The sequence below is a fragment of the Adiantum capillus-veneris genome, chromosome 5, assembly GCF_014529385.1.
Source record: "Adiantum capillus-veneris isolate H3 chromosome 5, ASM1452938v2, whole genome shotgun sequence".
Lineage (NCBI taxonomy): Eukaryota > Viridiplantae > Streptophyta > Polypodiopsida > Polypodiales > Pteridaceae > Adiantum > Adiantum capillus-veneris.
The window spans coordinates 97,703,138-97,722,594 of NC_140935.1; the positions used below are offsets into that span (position 1 = coordinate 97,703,138).

At 43.1% G+C, this 19,457-nt stretch overlaps 2 protein-coding genes and 1 pseudogene across 2 annotated transcripts; all 3 read left to right on the forward strand.

The window, feature by feature from the left end:
• The first annotated feature begins 2,520 nt into the window (after positions 1–2,520).
• Positions 2,521–2,898, forward strand: LOC147457790 (non-specific lipid-transfer protein Lac s 1-like). The gene has a single exon (XM_086513365.1). It carries the CDS (start codon positions 2,521–2,523, stop codon positions 2,896–2,898), a length of 378 nt encoding a protein of 125 aa, XP_086369491.1.
• A 507-nt stretch (positions 2,899–3,405) lies between these two features.
• Positions 3,406–3,805, forward strand: LOC147457791 (large ribosomal subunit protein eL32z pseudogene; annotated as a pseudogene).
• Positions 3,806–17,092: 13,287 nt separating this feature from the next.
• LOC147457792 (disease resistance protein L6-like) lies at positions 17,093–18,087 on the forward strand. The gene is made up of 2 exons (XM_086512586.1): positions 17,093–17,710; positions 17,785–18,087. The coding sequence occupies exons 1-2, from the start codon at positions 17,235–17,237 to the stop codon at positions 18,074–18,076; spliced, it is 768 nt and encodes a 255-aa protein (XP_086368712.1). The 5' UTR covers positions 17,093–17,234; the 3' UTR covers positions 18,077–18,087.
• Positions 18,088–19,457: the final 1,370 nt, after the last annotated feature.

Here is a 19,457-nt window from a genome sequence, read left to right on the forward strand (position 1 = left end):
AAAAGTAAAGTGAAAATCCAATAATAAGGAAAATCCCTGAAAAAACTTCAGTGCTTTATTGTTTTTTTGTTGGATATTTCTCCATTTTTAAGCCTCCTTATCAACAAAAATGATGAAAATACCACAAGAGGACTATTTTTTTGATTTTTTGATAGTATATACACTATTTACACTCATCGGGAAGATATTATCAGTGAATTTTCCCTTGTTGATGATTTATAAGGGCATTATTAGGTATTTTGCAAAAAATCACACATTAACATGGAACTTTTTCCTCCCTCTCCAACCATTGCCCTTAATTACTTAGTACTTAGTACCCTTCCACCCCTCCTAGATGGCGTTCTCTGGGACGACTGTGCGTATGGGTTGAACAGTTGTGTCTATACATAGCGTGATTGGCTCTACCATGATATGAAGATCAATGCAATTCAACTCAATATGCTGTGCAAGAGCTGGGTCATGAGTAAATAACTCAAGGGTTTCCAATGTCGAGGTTTGCTGATGATGTCTTCCAAAGAGCAAATCTTGTAGCTTATGTGCTCTCTCTTTGATAGTACCATCAGGGTGTTTTAGGACACTGATTGCTTGAGTTGTTGGTAGCACATTAGATGGTTGCCGAGCTTTTTCTCGCCATTGGTATCTCGGTCTGCTTGGTGCATGGTGTTTTAGAGTCTGTTGAGATTTAACTCGCCACTATTTGTTTGGTGTCGTGATGTGTGAAAAAGATAAGTGCTCCTTTTGCTTCCAAACCTTTTCATGTTAAGTTCCTTGTTCATAGATGCCTGATTTTGTGCTTGAATCCTTGGAACTGTCTTCTGTTTCTTTGATGAAGTTTTAGGCACCTAGATCTAATTTGGTTTATCCATAAGTTGTGCTTTTGGTACCCAAATTTTTTGACTCTTTGCATGCTATTTGTAGCATTTGTTTGTCGAGGGGATGGACAAGATTTGCTTCGTGGATTGGTCGTCTGATTGCATCTTTTCCATTCCTCTTTGCTTGGTGCAATAGGAAACAATGAGTTGCCCTCCTTTAAGTGATAGCTTTAGCTGATTCGTATCCCAATATGGTACTGCTTTGTATGTACGCATCCAAGGAATGCCAAGAATCATCGTCTCATTCATGTGTTCATCTGGCAAGCATACAAATTGATGTGGATATGAGCATCCATGTACTACCACGTTCAACTTGACTATGCCCAATGTTGGAGTTGGATTCTTGTTGCATCCTTTGATTGTCATTTTGGCCACTTGAAGACGCTAATATATCATTTCATCATCTCTCTCTCTCTCTCTCTCTCTCTCTCTCCCATTGTATGAGTGATCACACAGATCCCACAAAATACTAGCTAGTAGCACTCCCAATTCATTTTTTAGCATCTCTTTTTGTACCAAGACATCGTATTAGATTCACAAGTTTGTGTCCCTTTGGTCTCATAGGTCATTTTGGCCAGTTGCAGATGCTATCATTTCATCTCTCCTCTCTCTCTCTCTCTCTCTCTCTTCTCTCTCTCTCTCTCTCTCTCTCTTCTCTCTCTCTCCCTCTCTCTCTCTCTCTCTCTCTCTCTCTCTCTCTCTCTCTCTATCTCCCATGTATGAGTGATCACACAGATCCCACAAAATACTAGCTAGTAGCACTCCCAAATTCATTTTTTAGCATCTCTTTTTGTACCGAGACATCGTATTAGATTCACAAGTTTGTGTCCGTTTGGTCTCATAGGTCATTTTGGCCACTTGAAGACGCTAATATATCATTTCATCTCTCTCTCTATCTCTCTCTCTCTCTCTCTCTCTCTCTCTCTCTGTCTCCTCTCTCTCTCTCTTTTCGCTTACCAGGCTTAGGGTGGGTCGACAAACTTGCCTCTATGCGCAGGAGATCAGAGCACCGGACTTCGTGCACCTTCGATCGCGCATGCTGATTTTAAAACGCCACGCTGAAGCTGCAGCCTGCTGACCCTAATCGTTACTAAATTATTGAGTTTTTTAAAACTCTTCAAAAGCTCAAAAGCAGCAAGCTGCGCCAGTATAAGTGATACCCGTTTTTAAAAATCTTCAAAAACAAAGCAGTAGCACCCGACGCTACTGCTAAAGAAAGAAACGTAATCTCTTTTTGGCGGGTCCCTCACTCCCCTCGTGCATAATGATCACACGGACGTTCAATTAGATTTGCAGCGGGCTCAAAAAAATCTCACTCTCAACTGGCCGCCCTGGCGAACTGCAGCACCAATTAGCTGGTCTTCTCGCGAGCGCAACCTCTGCTTATACGTCGTCATCCTGCAGTGGAGGCCATCGACCTTGCAGCGCAGTGGCCATCGATCACGGGTACACGCCATGTTCGTTTTTTCTGTGCGCAACTAGCTAACTCAACACGTGAAATGAAATGTTATATTAACGTCTTCAACAGGCCATAGTGACCTATGAGAGAGAGAGAGAGAGAGAGAGAGAGAGAGAGAGAGGTGGGCATTCGTGTGTGTGTGTGTGTGTGTGTGTTAGAGAGAGAGGGGAGTGGAGAGCCTCAGCGAGGATGGCAAGGTGTTGGATGGTAGTTGGGGTATTCCTGGTAGGGTTGCTGATGATAATAGGGAATAGGGGCCAGGTGGAGGGAGCCGTCGATTGTAACCAAGTAATAGGAAACATCGCTGGCTGCTTGGGCTACGTCAAGTTCAAAGGTGCTGCCCCTTCTCGCACTTCTATGTGTTGTACGGGAGTCAAGAAAATTGACGCCATGGCCACCACGCAGCCCATCCGTCGAGAAATCTGCACCTGGCTTCAAAAGACCGCTGCAACCATCTGTGGTGCCAAGCATGCCTTCAGTGCTCCCAGGTTCCTTGAGCTATCATTCTGCTGGGCTTGTCTCATACTAGAAATAGTGGATTTCGCCTGGCTTGTGTTGCCCGGCTAGATCCCTTTGATGTAATGAGACGCTTTCTAATCTACTTTGTCTCCAAAAAAAAAAAAAGAGAGAGAGAGAGAGTACCCTAACAGGACTTGGAGAGAGAGAGAGAAAGAAATGAAATGAAAGGATATATTAACGTTTTCAACAGGGGATAGAGAGAGAGAGAGAGAGAAATGAAATGAAATGATATATTGTACTCTTCAATAGGCGCGCGCGCACACGCGAGAGAGAGAGGAGAGAGAGAGAGAGAGAGAGAGAGAGAGAGAGAGAGAGAGAGAGAGAGAGAGAGAGAGAGAGAGAGAGAGAGAGAGAGAAATGAAATGAAAGGATATATTAACATCTTCAATAGGCGCAAGAGAGAGAGAGAGAGAGAGAGAAATGAAATGAAATGTTATATTAACGTTTTCAAAAGGCCATAGTGACCTATGAGACCAGAAAGTTACAAGGTGGTGGATCTGATACAAAGTCAGAGTAACAAAGAGAGAGGAGGTGTGAGAGGTGGGAGGTGACAACGCTAACAGCGGCAGCCATGGTGACCCCCCTCGTCAAGCCCAGGATTGTGAAGAAGTGTGTAAAGAAGTTCAAGCGCGCCCAGAGTGATCGCAAGATCTATGTCAAGCCAAGCTGGCATAGACCAAAGGGTATTGATTCACGTGTCAGGAGGAAATTCAAAGGGTGCATTTTGATGCCTAACATTGGGTATGGCTCAAACAAGAAGACAAGGCATGTGCTACCCAATGGTTTCACGAAGTTTTTGCTGGACCTTCTTATGATGCAAAACAGGAAGTTTTGTGCTGAGATTGCTCACAATGTTTCCACTTTGAAGCGGAAATCAATTGTGGAGCGAGCCGCTCAGCTCAACATTCCAGTTACCAATGGTTCTGCCAGGCTTCGTAGTCAGGAGGACGAGTAGGTGATGCCCGGTCCTAATGATCACAGTTTAAGGATGCGATAGTTTAAAAATTTTAGAATTGTAATTTTGTGTTTATGATAGCCATGCTCTGTTGTATTGGTTTTGGAATATTCAATATCAATGATCATGTTCTCGAAAAAGAGAGAGAGAGAGAGAGAGAGAGAGAGAGAGAGAGAGAGAGAGAGAGAGAAAGAGAGAGAGAGAGAGAGAGAGAGAGAGAGAGAGGGAGAGAGAGAGAGAGATGAAAATGAAATGAAATGTTATATTAACGTCTTCAAAAGCCAAAGTAACCTATGAGACCTCCTCTGTTTTGAGCTTTCTCATTCACCAGGTCGTCTCAATGTCATTATCATCTTCACACAGAACTCAGACGAGGAGTCAAAACGATGTGTATCATATGCATATCAAACTGTCCAGAGAATACAAGCCCCTCTAGAAGAAGAATAAGCGAGGCATCCTTTCCAAATCTTCAAAAGAGAACTTCAGACTTCAAGGTAAAAAAAGCGTCGATCTTTGGGTGGATGGCAGGATGTATCCTGAGCATCTTGTCACCAACTCAACTCCACTGTTCAGAAACATAACGTCATTGCTGAACTACGTAGGAGACGGTTATTCTGGTTTATATGGCTACACCAAGCATTTGGCGGCCAGAAATGATATTCTTAAGCTTGAGAGAGACCTTGCACACAAAGAAAACATTTTCTTGAAGCAAACTGTGACAGAGTATGCTCAGCAATTGAAAGGCAAGGACAAAAGCATCACGCAGCTCACGCAGGATCTCAGAGAAAAAAAAACTCTCTTGGATCCTCGGTTAAGAGAATGACGCTTACGAGACATTGAACAGCTGAAGGTTGTTTCTGGGGGTTTGAAGAAGAGGGTTAAAGCAATCAAGTAAGATTATCATTCAAGCAGGTTTAATTCATCTTTACATTTATAGTTTTATATCTTACTTTTCATATTTATGCGTAGATCGTTGCTACATCCTCAGTCAAATATTGACAACAACACACCAACTTCTCCAATTCCTTATGGTCTCATACTAAAACGCAAAGATGTCGCCGGACTTTTGGACGATAAGCGCTACTGCAAGATTGTTGCTAAGCAACTTGACAATCTTTTGAAACAGAATCAACTCCAAGCACGTGATGTTCAGTCAATTCTGGATGAAGCTGGAATATCCAACAAAGGTTATTCTGCAATTTTTAGGTATGTCTGGTGTTTGAATCAATTGTCTTCACCTGTCAAATCAAATGCCTGCAAGTTTTAGGTAAACTTGGAAATCGTCCATTTACTTAATTTTTTGTTTACAGATCTATGCAGCAACAAAGTAAGAAGTTCAATCTCAAGCACACGTTGCTGCCAAATCCTTTCTCCATTCGAAAGACAAGACTGGAGGTCAACCAGGAAGTGCTTCGGACATTGGGCACTCCTTTTCACATTGAAGCAATGTACAGATCGCCATCAGCAGAGGAAGTGGTCTATGAAAAATACAATAATATATTTTATGATTTAGTAGCTTTGCAGACATATATTTTTCAATTGTAGAGGAATGCAATGGAGTTTTGAAGTTTGTGCTTAAACTGGATGAGTGTGAGCTAGTGAAAGAGACAAAGGTTGAGCGTGTCACAATAACACTTATGAATAGAGCATTAGATGAAAGCATTGTTTCAGACGACCCTAGAAACTTTAGCGTGCAATCCAAAAACAATATTTTCTTATTAGCCACATTCAAGGTTTGATATCAACAAGTTTTTGCTTTAAAAAATGGTTAGACATGTTTCATTTGATTGGTTTGGTTTTCCCATTTCAGGTGCCTGCAGAGAATTTTGATATTCTTAACTGGGTTTTCCATCAAACAAGTATTCCTGAAGTCATAAGCGAACAGAGAAATGGAAAGACACTCGATGTATTAGGCATGGGTTCATACACAGTAGAGTGGCATATGGCTGGAGATCTCAAAACCCTAAAGTGTATGTACAACATCTCAAAAGGAGAAACAAGTAGAAGCCCTTGTTTGTATTGCATGGGAGGATTCATTGGTCTTGACAAAAGAAATTGGAGGAGAGCATGGGACAGGCACTTGCAGGACCTTAACTTCCGCCCAGTGTTGGATATTCCACTATCCAGAGTACATATTTGCACGATGCATGCACTCTGCAGAATCATTGAGAAACTTATGTTTCTGTACATTTGTTTTTCATGGACCACTCGGTTAGCATCAACAAAACAAAGGGCTATATTATCATTGGAAATAGTTAGATATGGGCTTGCATGGAGGACATGTGAAAATAGAGCAGGACGAGAAGAGGTCTAGGAATGGTCGAGATGTTCCAAAGAAGTTGTCTATTGGCGGTGTGAAAGCCCGTCTCTTCTTGTCGATGCCAACAAGTGGCAGACAACGCAAAAGCCAAAGTGCTCAGGAAAGGTTGACATTGAGATACAACCAGTGGAGAAACCCGCACAATGCAGTGTTTGACCACGCAGACACTGGTGCAGCAAGGACTCACAAAGCGAACGTGTTGAAAAGTTTGGATTCCATATATCAAGTTTTGTGAGCTCAATACTTGGAGAGATACTGACTATGCATTGTTTCAAGACGCTCTGGAGACCTTCCACAGGTCTTTCATAGCTGCATGGACAAATCAACAGATAATCATTACATGGTATATTACTTTATTTGATAAAATTGTGATTATATATTTACATATAAACAATAGGCTGGTCTTTTTTGCAGCATACCATATGCAACCACATGCCTTGGTTTGCTAGGCAGTATGGTAGCTTGGCTATATGGTCTACACAAGGTATGGAGAAAACTCACTACCAAGCCCGTACTGGCTTTTTTAGCCACACTCGTCACGGAGGTGGTGCAAACAAAGCCAACAGTTTGGAGGAACTACATCAATGGACTTATCAAAACCTTATGCATAGAACACACCGAAAGGAATGTATCAAAGACAGTCAGATTGGCCAAGCAGTGAGATTAGCAAGCAAACAATGGAAGAAGGAAATATGGGAGGCATCTTTTGCGGCATCGCCACATGCAGAGTGGCGACTTCAAAAAGAACGCATTGGCAAAACTTGGACAACTCCGACCCAAGTTGTTTGAGGCTTCCTAAAGATAGCACATTGTAACACAATATAATTTTTTGTGCCAAGAGAAGACAACCAATCACAAAAGTGAGAAACATAATGTACTCATTGTTTTGATAGAAAATGTACTATTTTTTGGCATTGACAATATACATTGGAGCTTCTCTATTCTTCATCTTCGTCAGGAAAAGTTACAAAATATTCTGGCCTTTTTGCCTGCTGTGTGTTATCGTCTTCTTCTTGCCTTGGTCTTTTGCAACCTAGTCCTGTAGGTTTGTTTGTCGACAGTACATTTGTCTCCACCTCCACAGCCACAAGAGACATTTCTTCAGTAGGCAGATGCGCAATTGGTTGTTTATTGCGAAATATAGCATGCTTGTCATACTCTAGTAATTGCACAGGGTCAGTGATTCCGCATGCCAAACCATATGCTGCTTGGGTCAAAAAATAGTGACTACGCAAACCATACATTTTTGGCCCTTGGCCAAACATATACAATGCAGCCTTTTTTTCTAAAAGAATTATTTTATCTACGTTCCACCTAATGACGGCCCCTTGTAAATATCTTGAAAGTGTCTTCAACGTCATCAAGGGTAGCTCCGTGTTGTCATTGGAGAAGGACGAATGGAAGACCAAAAAACTCGGATACTTAAGATTCTTTAAGTATTGGCCGAGAGAGGAATTCTTCCCTAAATCTCCCATGCCTCGTCCACGAGGGCGAGGAATGAAGGTATCATCATAGACCACCAACTGCAACAAATTAAAGTTATGAAATGAGATACGTAGAAACCAAAAAGGTAAGGCAAAAAAAAAACATTACCTTCTGGTTTTCATCTTCATCAAGTAAGTCCTCATTCCATAGGTTGATGCCGCCCTGACCTCCAATGGGCGCATTGGAGGTTGAGGCCAAAGATGGATGAAGAAGTGCTTGCCTTACCCATTTCTTTAATCCCTAGCTTTTTTTGCACTTCCATGAACTCCTTTTCTGTTGGAAGCGTGCGCTTATACCTAGCAACATCATTGTAAATCATCACAAGTGCACTTGCGGGGTCAACGAACTCATCCTCATTTACATGGGCATCTATAACAGAATACTTGTCGTGCTCAGGGTCAATCACAGCATCATCCTCTTCAAGATTCTATGCCACAATGGCAAGGCAATAGTACTCTTGAAGGTCAAAAAGCTCCATAATGTTGTTAAGCATGACATACTGCAAATCACCAATAGGTATGGTAGGTAGAACACTAGTAGGCAAAGCACCCCTCCTGAAGCTGGACTCCCTCTGAAACCTGCAAGGCAAGGCTTCCCCGAGACTTGGGCTCTTGACCCTTCCCAGTCTGATCCTCTAGCGAGGCCTCTGCAGCATCAACATGCTCATCCAAAATTAAATGCAAATATAAAATAAAACCTGCATAATATTCAGCCACTCGACACTTGCAGTTATGAAGTGTACACTTGTAGTCTGTTATCTGCAAGTGCACTAGCGGCTTAAGGCAACTCCTAGAAAATATGTGTTTCTTAAAGGAGTCCAAATTGATATCCTTCATGTGAACAAAACGAACTCCTTGTATCTCGACAATGCCACCGGACGTTTGCTGCTGGTACGTCTGCTCAAAACCTGATAGGTAATGTTGCGCGGAGACAATCCACTCATGCAAAGAAAAATTTGGATTGAACATCGGCCCGATCTCTATCTCGCGCTGCTGAAGCCCAATGCGGTATAGAAAATGAGATAGTTTGTCTGGGGGGGCATCCTGAGAGCAAGGCACTTCCTCCTCTGCTTCAACATTGAAGGGGTCCATAACGGAAATTCAAAAGCGAAGATAGACGAGAGAGCACAACATCCAAACAAAGGGCAAATGGGGGAGAAAGTCATATTTATAGGACTCTCGAGGACATTGATGACATCGATTGACGTGCATCATGCGACAGTCGTGCATCATGCAGTCGCCGTGATGATTATGCCACGTGTCAGCCGCCGTGGAATGCTCACGCCACAACGCAAAACTGGTGCCGCCACTCCACAAAAGCACCGCTATCGCGTTTTGGCACGACAGCTTCTTGTTGCGTCATAACGCAATACGGCCAATCTAGAGTACTCAAAAACGCCCCATATCGTGTTGTGACGCGACAAATTTTTGTCGCACCATAGCGCGATACTTGTGGTCAAACTAACCGGGACCTTACTTATCGTGTTTTGACACGACAACATTTTATCTTGCCACAATGTGAACACTGCAATTCAAAACCATCAGGGTCCGCCTCCTCGCGTTGTGCCGCGACATGCCGTTGTTGCTAGGGCAACCCATTGGGGCGCTTCTTTGCTCGTCGTGCCACACCGCGAATAGGCAGTGCCACTAATTTTGGCACCACCAATATCGCGTTGAGTCGCGATGTGCCACGTGGTGCGTAGTCGCTTATGAAATTTAATTGTATTTTGCGCAGATCTGTTCGGAAGCTTGTGTCTGCTCTTGAAGCTTTAATGCAAGAGCAGATATATGATAATCTTACGATTATTAGTTGCAAAGTCCCTAAGCAGGACGATGCCTACTCTTGTGGATGGAGGGTTTTAATCAATGCAAAAATTTTGTTAGGGGTCATGCTTGCTGGAAGTCGTAGAAGTGTAAGCATTTGACACTTGTTTACAGATTTGTATCTTAATAAGTTAGTAGCTATGTTAATAGACATGATGTTCTTAACGCTAGTAAGAAATTTGGCAGATTATTCAAAGGCTGATGTTTCTTCGTTTAAAAATAGAATGATTGAAAACGTGATCAATTGCGCGACCATGCGTCCAGACAGAGCACGTGATGCTTTTGTCCCGCCAGCACCAAGGCCCACGCCTAGGCCTCCGCCGACAAGATACCCCTTGTCTGCCATACCAACATAAGCACATATCAATATCTCCCCAGATGCCTCCCCAACCCAAGCTCCCACCAGCTCTCGTCCTCAAGAAACAGCTCCAGAACCCTCAAACCCCCCACCCAGCACCTCTCCTACTCATGAAGCAGCTCCAGAGCCCCCAAACCCCCAAGCCACCACCTCTCCTCAACCTCAACCAACATCCCCCACATCACCGCACGCACAAGATTAGAAAGAGATTATGAAATGTACTTTTGACAAATTGATTACAAGCAATGGATCGAAATTTGACTTTTGTTTTGATTATGGTTTAAAGTTTACAAAATGCTGTGTACAGCTTTCCAAAAAAATGGGAGAGTGAGGATCCAATGGTGTTTGGTAATGTAGAGAGCTGCCTTTGTCGAGTAATCTTTGAGAATAGTATTTGAATCATTGTGTATAGTTAGTTCACTATTTCAAGTTTGTCGCTGGTACTCTGTGCACAAAGAGTCGTATTTTCTTGTCTGTGAGGTACCTGCAATGCAACGTACGTGATAAGACATTAGGATACATGAGCACGATAGAAACATTAACGTATAAAAGTAATACATGTAGCTTAGTACCTTTCGCATGTTACACTTGAAAACAAATTTTGAAGGCAAATTGAGATCGGACTCATTTAACAGATCCTCACGAACCTGTCTTAAAGTGACATTTGATCTGACCACAACAACTGTAAGCAAATAATTTGAAAACCATATCTCGATGGACATCAAGGTATTAAAAGCATTGTCACTTAAATCTTGATCCATAGCTACCAACTGACCATTCACTCGAAACTTTGCACAAAATGCCTTCAGAATCATTGACATCCCAATTATCATCCAAAAAATCAAGGCAAGTTTGGGATTTGCATATGAACATGGTTTCTGTTTTTCTAACCTCCTCATCGTGGAAGAAATCTATAAAGACATGTAATGGTATAAATAGACTGACTCGTACTTGCCTGCTTGCAATATTTGGTCGCAAACACTTCAAAATTTCCTGATGAAGCTTGAGTCTAAAACACTCAAAGGTTTCTGAAGTTGGAACTGGCCACTTTGGGGAATCTTGTTGGGGAAGAGGGAAAGGTTTCAAAGTGCCAAATCCATAGACAGAGCAAGGGGCGTTGTAAAAGTAGTCGTAAAAGAAAACTCCCCTCTCTGCGAGAGCTCTTCTCGCACTAGTTCTGTACATAAGTTCTCCCACCGAAGCATGAAAAGCATCAAAAATACCAATTATGCACTCAAGTGGTTGCCAGTCTTCTTTGTTAGAAGGATAAATATCTGCAAAAACAAAAGATAAGAGAATGGTCACAAGAAATAGTCAACAAAATAACTTGAAGGATCTTTAGCAATATAGTAGTCACACAGTTTGGTCTATGAGTAGGAAACCCCAAAGGTGACTGTTGTAGTCGTAGTTCGGAGTGCATATATGCATGCTCAATGAGCACCTCTTTCACTGTCTTTCCCGTTTGAGACAAGCAAAAATCTTTCACACGTCCTTTGTAGCTGTTGATGAATTCATTTTCGATCCGTTTTCTTCTTATTGTTTGAAGCAGAACCCAACTACCAATGGTGACTGTGGTAGACATCCAGCGACCATGGTCTAAGTCAAAGCTGTTGAATAGTTCCACAAATTTAACAAAGGCGGATGGTCGTCGTGGTCGTCTTCCTTCCATCTCTTCTTCTATTAGCTGCAAAGTGACACTATGCAAAAACGATAGAAGAAAAGAGGCTCACTGAAAAGTGTTCATCAAAAGGTGTGCCTCATTCAATGTGAATTATGGCACATTCGGCGTTCGTCGGCCATGGCAGGGGAATAATTTGCACAAATCGCATCGTATCTTCTTATTCAGATCTTTTTAACAGAAAAAAAGTCTTTTTGAAAACGTAAAAATTTGAGATAAAAATCAAATAAATTGGAGCTATCGTTGTGGTGACTCAAACTCTATTGGTCGAACAACATTCTCTCTCTAACGCCAAAAAGTCCTTTTTTGAGTCCAAACTTTTCCTAACGCTTACCCAAAATACAGCCTTCACAAACATGTTTGACAGGTGCTTCAAGAGGCGGCAAAGAAGCAACCATATCAGATTTCTGCAAACTGACAAAATTCAGATGACCAAAACGTGCATGCCAAAGTTTTGCATCTGAAATAGCCCTTCAATCTGCAACAGCATTTGCAAAATTTTATCCACGCTTGTCATACAAAGTGAGCTTATACAGCCCACGACACAAAAGGCCAGATGCAACAATTTCATCACCAAAACTGAGATCATGAACCAAAACAATTTCATCACCAAAACAATTTCATCATGAAGTGTACATCTGTCATCCATAAATTTGACTACAAGTCCAAGTCTAGCAAGTGCGGATACAAACAAGAGATTCTTATTTATCCCAGGTACATAAAGTGCATCAACAAGTGTGAAGGAACTGCCATTTGCAGTAGTAAGCACAATCTTCCCAACTCCCTGAACTGGATAAGAGGCATTGTTGGCACAAGTGACGTAATTACCATGAGGGACATACTCGAGAGAGGTGAACAATTCACGATGTGAGGTAATGTGCTTTGTAGCACCACTATCAAAATACCACACATGTGAATCTACAACAACTGACAAGCATGCATCATGGACATCAGGATTGTAAGTGCACACTGCACTAAAAGCCCATTCTACATCGACATCAGCATCACAGTCTCCTTTCACAGAAGACTCAACAATGGCTGCATTTCTAGTGGAACCAGAATTTGTAGTGGAACCACCCTCTTTCTTCTTAGCCTCTTTGGCCCTCAACTTAGAACACGACTTGATCAACTGATCATTAGCTTTACAATAATGGCAATGCATATTCTTCTTGCCCTTATCACCAGAATTTCCAGAAGAATTGCTGCCAGCAAAAGCATTAGGAACAGAATTTTTGCCACTTGCAGTAGAACCATAAGAAGTGGCTGCGTTACTATTATTACCCTTTCTTTGAGAAGCAATAAAAGACTGTTCAACTGCACGCTTCCTAGTCGTGTTTTTTCTAGAAAGTGACTCTTGCAACAGCAATGTGCATAATGCATCAAACTTGATAACTTCAGGATTTCCTTGGGGCATAAGTCTCCAAACACTAGCAAAAGTCTGGTAGGAATCTGGTAAGGCATCAAGAATAGTTTGCACAAGGGAACTGTCTGAAATGACTTCACCTGCAGAAATAAGTTGCTCATATATATCCTTGACACTAGCAAGGAAAGTGTCCATATCATCTTCCTCATGCATAATCTTTGACTCCAACTCTTTACGCAGCAAAGCAATTTTAGCCTCATTGCCACTTGCATAAAGACCAACCAATATATCCCAAGCTTGTTTTGTAGATTTTGTTGAACGGATGTGAGGAACAATGGTGTGCTTCATGGACAACGCAAGTAATGCATGAGCCTGCGTATCCTTTACATCCCAACGAGCTTGTTCTGCCGTAGGCAAAACAACTCTAATAGCAGCAATCCTTGCAGCAAGACCTGCAACATCGCCTACATCCTCAGAACCAGGACGTACATCAATGCCCTGCAGAATGTTCTAGACACCCTTTGACACAAGAACATGTTGCATCATATAAGCCCACATAGGGTACTTGTCCCCATCCAACCTATCCTCAACAACAAACATCTTGAACACCTCTGTGTTGTTGTCAGCCATGGTAAATGCTGCACCTGATGTGAAAACTATCCGAAAATAGGAGAAACGGAGCGGGAACAACATGTGCTATATAGCACAAACCGTAGAATACTATGAGGCACTTGTTATGCAAAAAACGGCACTGACTGAAATTCTCCACAAAATGACGAAATAGCCTGTGCAGTACTACCTGTAGTGGAAATGGAGGCCGAAATGAGCCCAAATCAAAAATCTGAGCAGACCGAATTCTACGAGCCTTCCCAAAATTTTTGTCGACTTGAGAACGCTTGCAAAAGCTCACTGAAATCGGAGAAAGTGAGCAGGCGTGTGTTGGAGCAGTTGGCGACTAAGCCCGGGAGGACGCAACCTGCTCTGATACCAATTGTTGGAATTAGGGTTGCAGAGAAATGCATACATCTTGGAGAAGATGAAGGAAGCTCAAGGCACACAATAGAGAGTGTGTTACTTAGTATGCGATGGAAAGATAGATAGTCCTAGAGTGATGGGCGTATATACAATGCACGGGGGAAAAAACCTCCTAAAGACGGAAAAAATGCCCCGATGGTCCTAGTGTGTTCACACACATCACTACCACATGTATATGGTAACAGGAGCCTTTGTACAACCTCGTTCTTTGTGTCACCCCACCTTGAGACTTTGCTTGCCCATCCCGAGCGTCGATCCCCTCACTGCCCCTCATTTATTGTCGGATGTGTCATGTTGTGGGGGCCCTGGCGGACTGACTCGCAAAGGACACCGACAACGTGAGCCTTGAGGTAACTATCATCATCAAATTGGGAGCACTAATTGTTTAAGTCCCAACCTTGCGAGTCCATGTCCTACACACACACACAAAAAGACACACAAGTGTTCCAGATCAATTTCGACATTATAGAAGCTCGTAACAAGCACAAAAGACGGTAAAATTCTTGAGCAAATATCATCGTGAGAGGAACATTTAAGCCACACTAGAACATGTAAATCGTGAGACACTAGTATAGCTTTGGAAACTTTCAATAGTGCTGCATGGAGAACGACGCATGGATATCAATGAGAACATGTCAATTGCAGTATAAGCAACACTTTTTTTGTGATGTTCCTGCTAAGACCAAAGCTACGAGCAAAATCTCACGCGATGTCCATCTGACTAGCACAATGCATCCAACAATATTACCTTATACTCTGCTAACTATTCTTTGGCAGCTTGTAGTAGTGGTGCACAACCGACAACACATGAAAAAAATGTCAACAGTCCAGAAAGGCATGGTAGCTAACACTATTTTTTATGTTTTATTTTAATAGAGAGTATAAGAACTTTGAAACACACACACCCTATATACAATGGTTTCACAGGTAGGGAGAGAGGCATCCCATCACACGCCCACATCCAACCCCCCAGTGGAGGCATAGGGGAACAATCCCTAAGGACTTAAAACATGTCTTCAGACAGCCAGGGAGGGATTGAACCCAAGAACTTAGTCACATACGCTATGACTCTTCCAATTGAGCTAGCACTATTAACATGACACAATTAGCCAAAACTAGAGTCTTTGCCACTCAGATGATGCAACGAAAACAAAAAACTTATGCTTTGCTGCAGTCATTAAATGCCACAAAGAAAAAGACTCCCCATATGTCAGTTATGTAGCAAAAAATTACAAGAAACAAACCTGCGATTTAGTTGCGACTGATGAATTTTCTTGGGCAAGGTTTCAGAAGAGAGGAGGTGGCAAGGGAGGGGGGTTTGCCGCGCATAGAGAAAACGGTGCCAGTTGATTGTGGGTCGTTGTGTCTCCACGCGTTCCTTTTCCTCCATTATCGGGCTTATGCATTGTTGGTTTTTAAAATTGCGAGGGTGCTCCACCCCCAAGGCATGGTGTGCGCATTTTTTGGCCTACCCCAAAGGGGTAAGGCCATAGTGATTTCCCTTTTTTGCTAATGAAAATGGAGTTAATTTTTTTAATTCATAATTTTTTAATTGGCAGATGAGGTAGTGGGTACTCATTGTTTGTAAACACCTTATACACTCATCCTCACGAACAACACTCATTGCAAGACGACACTCTATGCTCAATACTCTCTCTCTATCCCTTTCCTCCTCAGCCTCTCCATTTTTGCCGCTTCTCCATTTCTCTCGAATGACGTTGAGCTTTACCGTGGGTAATGTTTCATCATTGTCTTTAGAGCAGTCTACAACATTAAATATTCTCTTCTCGCTATCTTCAGTGTTTTGCATTGCAGGGCAAGCTTGCTAGGCGCCCGCTCCGCAGGCAGAGAGAGAGAGAGAGAGAGAGAGAGAGAGAGAGAGAGAGAGAGAGAGAGAGAGAGAGAGAGAGAGAGAGAGAGAGAGAGAGACAGAGAGAGAGGGGGGGGGGGGGGGGGGGGGGAAGGAGCACTAGGCAATGTGGCAGTAAATGGTCTGCGAGGGGGTCAGAGCAGGAATGATCCAGAGTGTTAAATTTATTAGCAAGAGAGAAGCCGAACCTCTTGCTATCGATACTAGCAGCCATTGTAGTCCGATCCAGCCGAACCACTTGCTATCGATACTAGGTGACAATTCACGCAAGGGATGAACCTGCAGATTCTATAATAGGCAGTGCCTACAACCGGCCTAATTGTTGTATAAGCAAGTGTTTGCCTTTGACTTCCAACTGGTTATATCCTCTCGAGTCTCGTAGTCTTCATTTCTAGATAGGGGGCCTGGGCCTCGGCCAGAGCTGCCTGTGAATTCTACCAATGTGTTGCACTGATGCTCCTGATCCTATATAACAAACCATGTACCAGTGCTCTCGCCTCTAGCACCCTGCCTTGCGATCATAAATTAGGGAGTAATGGGTCTCACATACACACACAATACGCACGTGATTGGGCAAGATTTGGTTGCGTTTTATAGCTGGCTCTCAAGCACTAATTGTTTTTTAATGGTCTACTTTGTAGAGTTCAAAAGAAATGCATGGAGTCAATTTCAGCTTGCTTTAATTGATCTGCTTGACAGTGGTGGCCACCTTCGTATGGACGAAGTACCAAGTCGTGGTCAAAGAATGGAAGTGTCTTGTTAGTTTGGAGCAGGACTTATTAATTACTATTAGAGGTTACTTTGGAGGCACAAGTGCATGGGCACCATAGATTTTATTGCATCATCTACAAAGTTCCTGCAGAGTAGTTTCATGTCTTGGCTTTTTGTCAAAAGTGCCGCACTGCAGGGGGTTGGAGAGCTTGTGAGAGAGTGGTTGACGTTTCACGTTTTGTTTGAGGGTGGGCTTGCATTTGGTGTCGTAGGAACAATACTCTCTCTCTCTCTCTCTCTCTCTCTCTCTCTACATATAGGAATGCTTATGGGCAGGCCTTGTGATTTTATCACTTTTTTTTTTCTTGTTAAAGGAAATTCCACATGAGAACTAAAAAACTCGCAGCACATTGCCAACTTGTTGCCAGCTCATTAGCTGGCATCGTTTGGGCCATTGGTCCGCCGGCTAGAGCTTTCTCACACACACACAGACGCGCTTTCTCAGCGGCGACTGCCAAATTGTCAATGGCTGTTTCTGTCATGGTACAGGGGCGGCCTGCTAAATATGATTTAATACGATAGAGGATGAGGACGAAGCATCATGACAACTTTCAAACAGTACCAGCCGCGTCACCTGACTTCTCCTCTTCCTCCTCCTTATCATGAGCTAGAGCTCTCTCTCTTTCTCTCACACACACACACCCCCGCACGCACCAACAGATGTGCTAGAGCTATCACAGACACGCGCACGGCTTTTAGATTTGATCTGCAATTTCCTCTGCACTCATGGGAAACTACGATGTCTTTCTCAATCACCGGGGCCCCGATGTGAAGAAGAGCTTCGTGGACCACCTCTTTGCATCCTTTGAGGCTGCAGGCATCCTCCACTGCTTTGTCGACTACAAGAGCATCGATAGTGGGGAAGAGAATTGGGATGCCATAGAGCATGCAATTCACCACAGTAAAGTACACATCGCAATATTCTCTCCGGGCTATGCCGCCTCTTCCTGGTGCCTGAGGGAGCTTGTCAACATCCTTGAGTGTCGCTCCAGTGGACGGAGCCAACTCTTCTTGCCCGTCTTCTTCAATGTTTGCCCCAGTGACCTTCGCCATATTGACTCTTCATCTTCCAAGAGTTGCTACTCTTCAGCTTTTCTTAAACTTGCCGGGCGAAACGACTCGCAGGCAATCCAAAATTGGATGAATGCTCTGAAAGAAGCATCCATGATCCATGGCTGGACACTTCAGGATACTGCTCAAGGGTAAGCGATTTTGAACCTCTCTCTCTGCAGGAAATGGGCGAGTATTGTTCTGATCTACTAGTTTGATTTGACAGGTTTGAAGCACGCCTCGTAAAGCTCATTGTTTCTGAGGTGCTTAATGTAATAAACAGAACTATTTTGGACATAGCCAAGTACCCGGTGGGAGTGAATGAAAAGCTACAGTTGGCGTTGGATCTCATGCAAATCAACAAGGCGCAGAAAGGGTTTCACAAATTGGGTATCTATGGCATGGGAGGAGTGGGGAAGACCACTTTGGCCAAATCCATTTACAATGCCATTTGTAATGGAATTTGCCTATTCAATTTGAGAATAGCGCAATTTAATGAGAATACTTTCAAGAAATGATTTTGTGAGCATAGCGGGTAGACATAATTGAAGATAGCAACATAATCATAGCAATTAGTTAACTTGGCATAGACAATACTTTTGCAAGAGAGAGAGTTTAGAGAACATGACAACAATTGAGGACCGGATTTATGTGGAGCCGGTCCCCCCTCCAATAGGCATTTGTATTATGATTTCTCCCATAAAGAGAGACTTGTTACAATACAGTCTTTGTGTTCCTTGTGACCTAGGTGATGCCATGAAGATGGAAGGCTTCATGCACCACAAACATAACATAAACTTGAAGAAAGCTTTAACTATCCCAAGCCTCAGTCCCAAGACCTCAAACACCTTCGAAGGTGGAGAGAGCTAGCAGGGAATGAGGGTAGGGAAGAGGAAGAAGAAACATTTCGTAAGAGAAAGAATTAGTTCCTCACTTATCATACTCTTGTTGCTAGCATACATAATAGCATAGTAATGAAGAAGAAGGAGATGGCAAGCTTAAGCATTGAAGCATGGCTCTTGGTTGGATTTGCACTCCATAGCCAAGAGTGTTGGTGTAGGCTCTCAACCTCTACTTGCTTGGAGAGGGAGCTCTTGCACTTTGCATAGCACACAATGAGAGTGATTGTGAGTGTGTGTGGGTGAGTATACCCCCTAGGCACCCCCCTAGCTTGCTTGGGTCGACCCCCCCTTGTAGCTCATGCCTGAAGCTCATTGGACCCCTCCAGGCCTAGCCAATCACAAGCAGGAGCCATTACAAGCAACATGGGTAGCCTTGGGACAAATGTCCCCCTTTCCCCTTTGAGAGAGAGGACTTGATAAATGCTAAAACAATTAGATAATTCATGTAATTTATCATTGGACCCCTTTGAAGCCTAGCCAATAGGCTTCAAGCAACACATGAAGGTAACATGGGTAGGGGCCTGACATGTGTCCTTGCTGCCTCTTCAAGTTGGGGCTTCCCTTGTGTGTGTGAGTGGGTGTTCTCTCTCTAGCTCTTAGGAAAAGGGCTCGCCCCCCCTCTTGTAGGAATGATTTTGACTTTAGGTGATCAAGCACCTTACTCATCAAGCATGACAAAGCACTTGAACTAGGGGGTGTTCCCACAAGCATCTTAGGCAAGCTTCTCAAGGCACCTCAAGTACTTTAATCATGCAGCAAGTCAAGCACCTCAAGCATGGAGCCAGTCAAGCACCTCAAGCATCTTAATCAAGCACCTCAAGCATGACAAGCACCTCAAGCAGGACAAGCACCTCGAGCTTGGGCCGGGTTCCCACCTCAAGCTCAGCCCTAGCTCACTTAAGGTCAAAAGGACTTTTACACACATTTATTGGAGGTCTTCAATGAAGCTAACCCTAAGGTCTTATGCTCCATTGGTTAGCCTTGCTCTTTGATAGAC